This window comes from Acipenser ruthenus, chromosome 24 (genome assembly GCF_902713425.1).
Source record: "Acipenser ruthenus chromosome 24, fAciRut3.2 maternal haplotype, whole genome shotgun sequence".
NCBI lineage: Eukaryota > Metazoa > Chordata > Actinopteri > Acipenseriformes > Acipenseridae > Acipenser > Acipenser ruthenus.
This window is the reverse complement of record NC_081212.1, coordinates 14,524,370-14,537,101: the sequence shown is the minus strand read 5'-3', so window position 1 is coordinate 14,537,101 and position 12,732 is coordinate 14,524,370. Positions and strand designations below refer to the sequence as shown.

General features: G+C 38.9%; 1 protein-coding gene across 4 annotated transcripts in view; it reads left to right on the top strand.

Annotated features, from left to right (window-relative positions):
* The first annotated feature begins 650 nt into the window (after window positions 1-650).
* LOC117429239 (E3 SUMO-protein ligase ZBED1-like) overlaps window positions 651-12,732 on the top strand; it is a 45,282-nt gene continuing 33,200 nt past the window's right edge. The window contains exons 1-2 of one of the 4 annotated variants that reach the window (XM_058998412.1): window positions 651-827; window positions 9,933-10,738. In XM_058998412.1, the coding sequence (XP_058854395.1) occupies window positions 10,345-10,738 (394 nt within the window). In that variant the 5' untranslated portion in view covers window positions 651-827; window positions 9,933-10,344. Of the gene's footprint in view, window positions 828-7,924; window positions 8,263-9,932; window positions 10,739-12,732 lie in introns of those variants that run through there. The other 3 variants (XM_058998413.1, XM_034048524.3, XM_034048527.3) reach the window with 3 other exon arrangements.

Below are 12,732 nucleotides of genomic sequence, written 5' to 3'. Positions count from 1 at the left end.
TTCAGGTTCCTTGTTTTGACACAGTCTGTTACGCAAAGAATGGCTTTATAATTCAAGTATGTTAAATAACAGAATTATAACTAGTTAAATATGATGCATGTAGAATTTTAGCTTTATTAATTTATACAGGGGACATCCTTCGTCGGGTTTCTTTTTCCCAGGTTCACGCCATTCAGTTAAATACACCTTTGTAAGATTAGACGGATCAAAATCTCGAATCCAGCTTGTGTTTATTGTACTAATTCGACGACCTTCGCCGTTCTCAATCCACGAAACTAAAGCAAACTTCGCCATCACTAGACTTCACTGAACGTTACATACTGGCTCAAATCAAATAACGTCAACCAGTTGTGTGGCTCTGTCAGCCAATCACACTATGCGGCGCAATCCCAGCTATACCATTTTTCATACGAGGGGGAGAGAGGGAGGTTTTTTATTCCATTATTCGTATACGCATCTTAACTTGACATTAAATAATTTTAACAAAATGTAATATTTGCAATTGGTTATTTATAGTATAGTTGTTCATTTGTTCTTTTTTGGATGAGGAAACTCAAAATTCAAACATGCGGGTTATTTACAAGAGATGGTACGCCTGTCTTAATAAAAGACCCCGCTTAGACTGGACTGGCATGCAATTGTTGTATCTGTTGGAGTTATGAGTAGAAATAGCGGGTAAGATTCAAATTACATATATATTGATAGGTTACAAAATACACATTTTTGACGTACGCTATGTGTTATAGCAGAAAAAGAAGGAGAGCATACATTTCCGTTGGCGCTTCCAAGGAAATACCAAACAGAACACGAAGATCATGGAGACAAAGGTTTGTGTATTATAGCGAAAGCGTGATCTTATTATTATTTTTTTTTTAATTACAAATATATAAGTAAAAGGCGTAGAGCACGAGTTTAATGTGTGATCAGTATTATTTCTGGCAATAATATTTAAAAATACTCTGTTATGTGCAGTCATTCTCACAAATCTTTTTAACATTGCACCAGACACAACATTGCATGTCTCTTTCAAAGCCAACCAATCTTCACCTTCAGCTGGCGTTATTTTGTAACTACCAATACCTACATTTGATCCTATGTATTCCACAGTTTTTGCTTTATTAATGCCAATCATTTGACCATAAAGTGTCTCACAGAAAGGAGAAGGATTTGGCATGTACAATCGTTTAAGTTTTGGCAATGCCCTCCGATATGTGAATGTCTTCGTTATTTGAACTGGGACAGCCTGTGTACCATGAAGCATTTTCAATATAAATCCATTGAAGGACTCAAATACAAAAACAGAATGTGCCCACAATGGACCCCAGTTTTTTACACTGGATACCAAATGTAAGCACAAGTGGACATTCATGGTTACATTCTCCTTGCCATAAAGCTGTTCAAATTGAGACATGAAGCAACTTCCTCACAGTGCAGTACATCAGATACAGTAACTGATTCCTTCAAGAGAATGAATGTATGCTCAACAAGCAGAAGCCAGTGCTGGTAAAAAAGGGTTTCCTAAGATGCCTTTAAGTATAACTGGACTGTAGAAGAGCACCCAGTTTCTCCATTCATTTGCTTTCCAAAACTTTCTGGCTGTGAGAGATCTTGGTAGCCTTGGAATTGTATCTGGGGCTGTAATTTTTAAAAGTCTGCTGTCCAGTTCATTAATATGTAGGCCAACATACCATGGCCTGTCATGATTTGGAGAATCAAACCAGAGTGAAGCAGCCTGTTTTCTATACCTAAACAGATTGCATGCATATAGTCAGGGGGACAGCCATGAATTATGTCAAAATATGGTACATTCATTAATGCACTTGGCCCTTTCACACCAAACACAGGTTTCCCACATAGCATTCCTTCCTCTGCATGTTCAAATGTGGCATTACTGTTTCTCAATGGTGCATTCTCATATGGATAAACCCTAGCTGAGCCCCTGCCCTTCATGACTTGTTCCCCTTCTTGCAAGTAGTACCCACATCCAAACTGTCCATTTGTGTCATGTTTTGTATGATTGGCCTGGCTACACTATCACAAATGAACATGAGGGAAACTACATGGGATTTCATTTGTGTGCCTGCATTTATCCACACAAAACCCTGCTCTGAAAGCACTATGCTCTCATTGACATATGGTTTAAGGAATACATTTGCCAAGGTTTTTTTTCCCGAAACCATAAACCGCATATCATCACATTCTTAGTTCGACACTCAAATGGAAGTTCATTTACCAGTAGTTGTATGGGCCATATGCTGTAATTGGAAGGTTTAAAGACTGGTACACCATCACAGTTTAGTGTCAAAGAAATAGCACTTCTACTTAAGGGGTCCCCTTCTTCAGATAATTGCTTGTACAATTCCCCATCATAAATATCCTCATATGTGTCAAAGTTTATTTTCCCTCTTATGAACCTGTAATTTAGTTTCTCACTCATACCTTCAGTTTCTAACATGTCTTTAAGCTGAGGGGCTATTGGTAGGTAATGAAGAAGTTACCCTTCATTACATTTTCTTGTTTTGTCCATTTATGTCCACATATTTCGCATTCACCTCCAGCATCTTTGCAATCTAAGTAATTATTGCAGGTTTCACAATAAAAATGAAACTCCATGCCTTCCTTCACAGTTTCTAATGATCTCAGAAAAAGATACTTCGAGGATGGTACTGCTTGTACAGGGCAGTGTACATTAATTAGAGGAAGCAAATCACATAAAGCAGCTCCAGTTAATTTATGTTTCAAAACATAAGCAAGAATAAACAAAAACTCTGTCCGACTGTTATTTGGCTTCCCTCAAACAATTCTTTATCACTGTTAGGGATTTCTGTTTCACTGGAAGATACCACATTGCTATCATTCAACCCATATTCCTCATTACAAGTGGTATTATCCACTATAATACATTATTATTATTATTAATTTCTTAGCAGACGCCCTTATCCAGGGCGACTTACAATTGTTACAAGATATCACATTATTTTTACATACAATTACCCATTTATACAGTTGGGTTTTTACTGGAGCAATATAGGTAAAGTACCTTGCTCAAGGGTACAGCAGCAGTGTCCCCACCGGGGATTGAACCCACGACCCTCCGGTCAAGAGTCCAGAGCCCTAACCACTACTCCACACTGCTGCCCTACATCCACCACATTCACTGCTGCTTTCCTGTAAAGTAACCTCTTTGTCACTATTATGACACAAAACATTAGAACAGTCCATGTCTTCTGCATTTTTTAAACAAACAGATTGACTTTCCGTTTCACCATATGATTGACCATCAAGTTCAATTTCTGAATTCTGAAGTTCTGTTGTGTTTAACTGATTAGATTCTGGTAGTTCCCTTCCATTTTTCTATTCTTGAAGATTCCCTGCTGCCAGCACCTCAGTCTCTCTAAAATGTAATAAAATGGTACAATAATTAAAAACAATACAATCTTTTGGTAACATATTTATCTAACCAAAACATTTCCCATGGCAGCCAATTGTAAAAACAGGGGTCAGCTACATAAGCATGTGATATGTTAATTAAGAAAAAAATCCTGAAAAACATTTTCAAAACTATTCAATATCCATAGTTCACATACTGGTGCTGTTTTACAATACCAGATTTACAAATACCAGATTAACTTTGTTGGGGGAAAAAAACATACCTGTGTGTTTTCCTGTCTCAGCTTAGTCTCTATGTGTCTGAAAATATATATTTAAAATGAAGTAAAGATTAGTTTTAAACAGTCATGTGAAATTACAGTGTGTGTATATACATTTATTTTCTATTAATTAAAATATGTGAAAATAAGATAAACTTTTTTTTTCCACTTGATCTCATATTGGTGGAAAGCTGTATTGTTCAGTAGCCTATGACAGAGTAACAAAGCGGAACAGCTATCCTATCTTACTGAAAAATGGAAAAGTAGCAGGTATACAGTATTTTCTGCTTCCTGATGGAAGTACTACTTGCTATGCCTTGGCAAAAAATTTACAGAAAGGCAAATGTTCCCCAGTTGGCTCGAGATCCTCTTACAGGAGTTAAATTAAAACCCATACAAGCTTTTCACAGAAATCTTGAAGGTCGAAAAGTAGCAATAGAAGTTAATCTGATAAAGGGTAAATGTGTTATGGATTTGCCTTCTGAAACCTGCCTTTACATAGGCACTCCACCACACTTTCAAGCTGAGGAATGATTTAAAAATAGTGTGTAGAACAGGCAGCAACTACTTTCCACCTGAATCGGGTTTAAAATAAACATTTTTTTTATTTTTGTGTAAGATGCTACTGCACGATTGAATGGACAACATTGTTGACAGGGACACAGCAAGTGTTAAATCTATATCAGCTCAAAAAATGTAATGGGTCAGCTAAAGCTACATGGAGTCATAGTGTGTAATGATGAAGTAGTGGAAGTGTATCAAGGGTGAACACACAAGATGTTTTACCTGTGGATGCATGTTCTGAACAGGCTGTATTTTAAGCAGGGATGTAGTTACAGCAAGGGCACTCCTCCGGCCATAGGTTTGTGGATATGAGCTAAACGTTGAAGTCTAGGGACATTTTCAAATAGATGTTATTTAGAAATGTGTGTAAAGAAGGTTAAATATTAATACAGTGTAAACAGAAAAGTGTATATAAGTATTGATATATTTGCAGAATATACTTGTGTTTTAAATACCTCATTGCAAGCTGAAATGTTAATGAAATGTTCATTTGCATGATAATAAAATACAAACTATACTGTCAATTGCTTTGTTTGTTACATTTATGTAAGTCTTTAAAACCCCATATGTAAGCCAAAGATTGAGTGCATTCTATTCAGTGATTTTTTTTTTATATATATACTATCACTGATAGTAACAGTTAGATAATAGTTAGCAGTTAATCACTAATAGTTAGCAGTTAATCTTAAATGAAATGGCAAACACAAAAACTAACTGAACAAACATGCAAAGCCTACAGATACAAAACAAAGGGATTCCACAGGGTCTCAGCCTCAAAGGGACACGTGCGCTTCTAGTTTGCATTGTAAATAAAGCTCACAATACATTCGGGGCTCGGTTAAAATTTGTGCCGCGGCAGAGTGCTACTTTACACTCCGCCAAGTTAGACCCTGTCCACACTACATAACCGATCTGGAGAACCGTACTCGAACCCGCTTTAATTAATCCAGCTCAAAGCGTCCACACTGAAGGACCGTTTCATGTTTAGTCAGGCTTATTGTGTCCACACACCATTAGAATACTTCAGTTACAATTCCCAGCAGCGCAACGAACCGTGGAAATTAATACGATAGTATCCCACCATGCACTGTATTTTATTTTAAAATAATGTGTTATGCCCCATATTAACAGAGGTCCATATTGCATAAATGAAATATAACAAGTATTGCGGAAAAAGTAAATCCGAACACACACACACACAAGTAGGGCTTGAAGTTTTCAGGTTTTATTTTTAATCAGGTGAAGTCTCTTTAAACAAATTGAGCTGATTCTGTTTTATAATTAAACTCAGAAAAAGCTGTTAATGACAAAACAATCTTTGTTTTTACCTTGATCTCTTGCCTGAGCCTAATTCTGGTCCTCTTAATTTTATTTCAAACAGAGCTGACAAATTACGTAATTTGTTCATCCCCGATCCTACTTTTAACTCGCATTTCATTTTTGCAGTCGCCTAATTTAACGTTGTTTTTGTTATTTTCCTCACTAGTTTAACAGATGTCCTGACAGATGTTTTGAAGCGTAAAAATGAATACCTAGTGCGAAGTGTACACTGATAGCAAGTCCTTCAGGCGCCTGCTCTGAGTATTTCGCCAAACATACCACAAAGCATTTTTGGGATATTGGAGGATTCACAAAAAATGTAGTTTGGTATTACAGCCGCCACACTTCTGATAAACCGCACTACCTAATGCGATCTAATTAGAACCGGACTCGAATGGTCTCGAGTACGGTATTAAATGCTGCATAGTGTGGACGCAAACCGTATTTAGCACTTTTAAGCCGGCTTAAATGCAACTAATACGTTTTAAAGGCATAGTGTGGACAGGGCCTTAGCTCTGCGTCGGTCAATCTTGATACATGTCCCCCTGTGTCAGGTGGTGCAGTGATTTGCCTTTGTTCCTAAGTAGTTCCTAATCCTGACATTGTGCTGGATATTGTAACGGCTTGGAACACTGAAGGACCAATCAGCATGCAGCATTCTAACATTCCATTTTATAAATGACTGTTTTTGCATAGCATAGCTCATTTGCATACCACAGCTCTCGGTAATGGGGTGGGCTGATTTTAACTACATGTAGTGAAGGTGATTGCCCAACCTACAGCTGGTTAATCTTTATTCTGGCCCTGGTGCCAGTTTGTTTGCTCCTGTTTGTTTGTTGTTTTGTTCATTAAATATGCACTCTAGTGGTTAAACTGCAGCTTCCCCGTATCTGAGTCTCTTCCCTGCCGATAACATCTGGGCCCACAGTGCTATCCTGTCACTGCATTACATGTCTGCAGTAACAATACTGTAACGTGCTATCAGCCCCGTGGGGTAAAAGGGGAAACAGGATTAGGGACCTGCCTATTACTGTGGTGGTTCTAAATTGGTTCTAAGTCTGGTTTCCTGCTGCTGCACTGTGCAGAGCGCTGCCATAGATATACAAAATAATACAATAGATGGTAAGACACCGGAATTCCACTCGACACTGTGTTACAGCTGCTGCCCTCCCCCTGCTGGTCTGACAGACCGTCAGCAACAGCAGCCTGAGTACGGTATCTGAGTGTGACGTCTCAACTGAAATTTGGTATTGGGAATCAGTCTTGTTTTATCTTATTAGTCATTATGGAATACAAACATAAGTCCACAGCTCAGAAGAGCAGAGACAAAGAAGCCCTATTTCAAAAAAGTAAGAATTATTTTCAATATAAAAACAGTCCAAGCTAGTATTGTTGAACGGGAAGAAAGACTCGATACAAACGAGACTGGCAAAACAAACACTGTTGAAAGTAATATTGCACTTCAAGAGAATGAAGGATTTGCATTTGATAATGGGCTGTTGTCAAATACTGCGCTATCTGTAACTCTGATAGAAAGTTCGAAAAGGGCCATCTAGGCATCCAGACACATTTCTCGATGACGGAAAAAGCACGTTTCCAAATCCCATATTAAAATCAGCCAAAAAAAAAACGGAGTTGCTGACAGGGACTGGCTTGTGTGGAGTGAAAGTGCAGAATCGCTCTTTTATTAAACTTATGAAACTTAAACTTGTTTTTTACTGAAAAAATAAATGGCAACATGTAATCATAAGAGCTGTGTTAGATAGGGACTTCACTAACACTGAGTGTGCGAGTTGCAGCATGCTGTTTCTCATTACAACTGTACACAATTACAGGTGCAGCCACCAATTCCACACACAACACGGGCAAAATATCTCAAATATAAACATGCTGAGATCATTGCAGTCATCAGCTGCATAGATTAGCCATTCAGCAGAATGAGGCAGCAACCAAGTGAGTACAACATTGTTAGTGTTTCGTGTTTAGAATCCCTACACCCTTGCCATGGTGTGAGATAGCATTAATAACACTGAAAGCTATCGCTCTTGTCTTGGGTGTTCATGACATCTCACTCGGGTGTGTAAATTCACGTTACACACGCCTTCTGTTCATCTATTTCTTGCAGATATGCAGCTGTAGATAGCTTCAAGTGAGAGTTTTGCACTAACCAGCCGCCTTGGCATTCTAATAGATGGGTGTTAAAATGTTTTTTTTTTTTTTTTGTGCGCTTATTATTATTTATTCAATTAGCTACGGCTTTATCCAAGCGAAAGAAAAGGGTAGAACTGACCACGCCGTTTTGATGAGGAAAATAAACTAAAATAAAAAGCGCTGGAAATGAATTAGGTGTTCGTTTTTATTTTAATTTGGGACACAAATGAAATGCAAACACTCAGCTAGTCACATCCGTGAAATTCATTTTCACCTTAAAAGCGAATGAATAGGAACGCCTGCTATTTGTAATTGTATCCCAAAATGCAGCGGTACCGTTTCCTGTCTGACCGGCGAGATCCAGGGCACCAGCAAGCAGTCAGGTTTTCATAACTATGTAGCTTCCGCTGTGGATTGCCGGAGAGCTCCATTGATTGTATTTTGTGGGTTGTAATTCAGTGTGTGCTGGATTTTCTCACAACAAACAAAGGCGGTCGTTGCCTGAACGCTTGTATTTCAGACACGCTTTAATATGCGGTGATTGTCGAGGTGGGATTGTGTACGGCACAGCTGTGTGGTGAGTGTGAGCGTTTATTTGATACGTTAATATGATGCAGTAGCCCCGAGCAATGCAAGCAACGTTTGTTGCAATTATGCATAGTTTTTCTGCCCAATAGAAACATTTGTGCTGTAATGCTAAAGCAACGAGTTGTATGTGGTGAGATGTGAACGAAATTATTTTGTAATGCTGTAGTTCCCACCGCGAATATGACTTGTTTTGAGGGAAATCCTTGTCGGTTTCACCAATTGCTTGAGTCTAAGTAAAACAATACAGGGAGAATACTACTAAACGAGCTGCTGTTCTGTTCTGTACTGTAAAGTTAAGCATTTTCCAGTTGCCGTACCGCTGGAAACCGCCTAGTGGTGCGGGAGGATAATGCTGGCACCTTTCTTTGTTTTTTTTATCCCCAGTTAAGTTATACTGATTTATTTCAATATTTATGTATTGCGTTTATATAGCGCTTTTTTTTTTTTAACACATAAAAGCATTTCAAATCACTATACAGTACGTTGCAGAAAAAAAGAACAAACCACAATACATTCGTATGGCATGTAACACATACAACTGCCACAGTCAGACCATTTAATAACGGATTTAAATAAGTTTACACCTAATAATATACAAGCAGCTATTTTAAAGTTACATTAAAACCCAGTAAGATGATAAAGCCATTTTATAAAAGCGCGTTTTTAGTCTTGACTTAAACTGTAACGGTCCCAGCTTCCCTGACAAACGAAGGCAGAGCATTCGATAATTTAGGAGCTCTACAAGAAAAAGCCCTACTTCCCGTGTTGCTTTTAATGACCCTAGGAATAACCAGCAGTAGCCCCGCATCCTGTGATCTCAGAGTGCGGTTTGGAACATACGGTAGCAGATCGTGGCAAAGTCGTTCTCAGCACTAGATTATTATATAGTACTATGGTAAAAATCCAGGGTGACGTTTTAAATTGTGAAAGTGTATTTAGCAATGTGTATATGCAGGTTGTATAGCATTCCTGTCAGTGCTGAATGAACCTGCTTGCAGGGTCAGGGTCGGTGGGGTATGCTTGTTTTCATGTGCCTCTTGTTTTTGTGTACACGATGTGTGTAGCCGCCTCAATGTATTCCCTGAACTTTTAAAGTAAGAAGTTTTAAATAACTATGAATCATTCGGAGTGGTCCCTAATGCGATTACGCAACTTTTCTGTTGTGATCTATTACTCTACATTTGTATTAACTTAATATTTGACTGGGAAATTTGAATACAAATCATTTAAATAAAAAAAAAACATATATAGTGTTTAAAATTTTCCCTGCGTTGAGGTGCTGCTCTCCAGTTGCTATTGACATACACAGGCTAGATCAGCCAAAGTGACTGTTAATATCAGTAAGCACAGCTGTCCAATTCACATCTACAGCTAGCTGCATCCTTCTATAGAATTCTATCGAATTCTGCTTCGAAGTCAGATGAAAGCTGCTGAATAAGGCTACGTTAACATATTCAATTACATGCTGCTTTGTTGTTTTCCATATACTTAGTGAAAACTGACAAATTGAAAAATGTGGCATTTCAAAATCTAACGTGAAATACTGTACTGCTATTATGGCTTCCTGTATGATATATTGTTGTAGTTTCTTTGCTTGCATGATGTTAAATAAGATCTAATGATGTTTTTTTTTTAATAATTCTCAATCTTGAATTCCAGGGTGATGCAACACTTTTGGCCAGAGCTGTAAAAAGCTTGATTTTTGCTGGATCTTGCTTCTATGAAGACACTTGGTGTTACAGATATTTGTCAAGCTCAAATACACCTGGTGCCTGTTTTTCCCTTTACTACGTGCTACCTGTTTAGCGCACTGCGTGGTATTTCTTCCAGTTACTGCCATATCGATCAAAGTTTTTGCTGGAAAAAAAAATACAACACACACTAAATTCTCATTAGCATTTACCACCAGTTAACACTCTGCATTTTACTATGCATTATGACAGTTTAATGGTAAATTGCAGCCTGCTTTCTGGCTGGGGAATAGTATAAAAAGGCCCAGCATTCCACTGTGTTCTTTGCCCATCAGGATACTGCAGCCCTGCAATCCCTGTGTGCTGAGTCTTTATGAATAATGGCTGAGCAGGCAACCACCTCTGCTGGTTCTCAGAAGGCACGACTGCGCCTTATGAAGTTCTCCGCGCAAGAGCTGGAGATACTGGTCACTGAGGTGGTCAATAATTATGATGTCTTGTTGGGCCCCCTCTCCACCAAAACCCCTCTGTCCAGCAAGCAGGCCATCTGGGAGGCTATGTTGAGCCGTATTAATGCCCTGGGGGTCTGCCAACGCACTGTGGAGATCCTCAAAAAACGCTGGGCAGACTTTAAAAGGAAAACCAAGGAGAAGCTGGCAAAACATGGTGTCTCGAAGGAGCAGCTCAGCCCCCTGGAGAGCCTGGTGGAGAGCACCCTGCAGCCAGAGCATCTCCAGGACACCTCCAGGATTCAGAATGTGCCTGTCCTGGAAGGTAAGTGGGATATGCATTATGTGCCACTGTTTGTGTTTGGAGCCATTCATTGTGTCTGATAAGGAAAGGCCATGATAGCTGAATACATGTTTTTAATACATTTCCAAAATAGCACACACAGTTCATAGTTCTTGGGAACAGCTACACATGCTCAAAGTACATATACATTTGTTTCCATTGCTATGCACAATTGCAATGGAATACATTTTTATTATACTCTTCCCAGCAGTTTCATTTCAGCATTGGTTTCACTTACACAGAAAGCATTCCCGCTGTGAGTGAGTCTAGGAAGGCGCATGTTTACCTTTGAGAAAAGGCCACTGAAATGTGTTTCTAAATCATTAGTGCCTGCTTCCCCTCGTGGTCATTTTAGCATGTAGTAAACAGTGGCACATTTACCAGCCCTTAGTGAATCCCTGATGAATATCGGAGACCTCATTAGTGGTATTTCACAGGCTGATTTACATCATTCAACAGTTATTTCAATGCAAATGAATGAGAAGCACTACATATACTACGTATTATTTAACACAAGGTAAATTCCATTTACTGCGCAGTATCAGGAATAGTGTGAATACAACGGAAGAAATGCTGCAGTAAAAACCCTACCACCCTTCAGTGAATGAGGCCCTTAGTCTTGCACAGTTTATATATAAGATGTATGTTGCAGAGTCATACATTTAGCTTGGCAGCAGGAGAGCTGCTCAGTCACAGTTCAGTTAATGCTCGGTTTTGTTTAGATTTTGTATTGGTTTTATTTAGAAGGCCGGCCGCTCTATGTTGAAAGCAGTAAAAGTGTGTTGGTGGCGCTGAGTCTACCATTGCTGTCTCCCGTCTCTATCCTGGATACACACAGGAGAGTGACCATCCTGACCACTAGGGCCGGGGAGAGAGAGAGAGAGAATATATAAAATATTCGGTCAGTTCTTGTTAATACAAATTTCAAAGGACCAAAGACAAATTCATACTGTTGAGGTTACTGTAGCACTGAAATCAAAGTATTACACATTTAAAAGTACAGTGTGTGTGTTAATGAAAATACTTTTAAAAGGTATACATAGCAAGTGGACTGCACTTGAAACCTGCCTGTCCCATTCTGATCACAGAAACAAGGCGTCCTCAACATCAGGGTACTGAGCAAATCAGAAGCGCTGATGACTTGCATTCACACTTTGCTGTTCGTACGCCTGTATTACTATATCCCGGTTTTTCAGAATGGTCGACAGTGTTTGTGGGAATGTTGAAATCTGCAGCAACATCCTCTAACCCTTTCAACACCTCCACGTTTGTCTGCAAGGATAGTTTGTATTTTTGTGCTGCTTTATGGAAATGATATTGATGTGTCAGCACTATGGCAACTTGAAATGCATCATGGGATCAGCACTGAAATACAGAACAGAGGCTGTAATCTGGATGCAAGTGAATATATTTCCCAATATCCTTTGCACCCAGTGGTTTGAATGGGTGGTTCGTTTTATTCAAATTGATCTTCCCCATCAGTAAGTTCATAGTACAAGCAGTCATAGTATCAGGAAATTTGTCTCCTCCGAGTTTGTTTTAATGTGAATTGACTGTATATAAATTACGCAGACACACGAATACTTAATATAATATAATTATGTTTGTACTCTGATAAAATCTTGCACTTGATTAAATTAATTTGTAAAGCATTTGGCAGAATGCACTGGCTACAACCAGGAAAGACTTAAAAGGGTGTGAGAATTGAGCAAGTCGGACACTCCTGTGGCAACCCTACTTTTGAGTAGTTTCCTGGATTGCGGCCTGTTTTTCATGACAACACACAATACACACATTCCAGGGGTACCAGAAGATACAGCTTCAACACACAATACACACATTCCAGGGGTACCAGAAGATACAGCTTGAACACACAATACACACATACCAGGGGTACCAGAAGATACAGCTTGAACACACAATACACACATTCCAGGGGTACCAGAAGATACAGCTTCAACACACAATACACACAT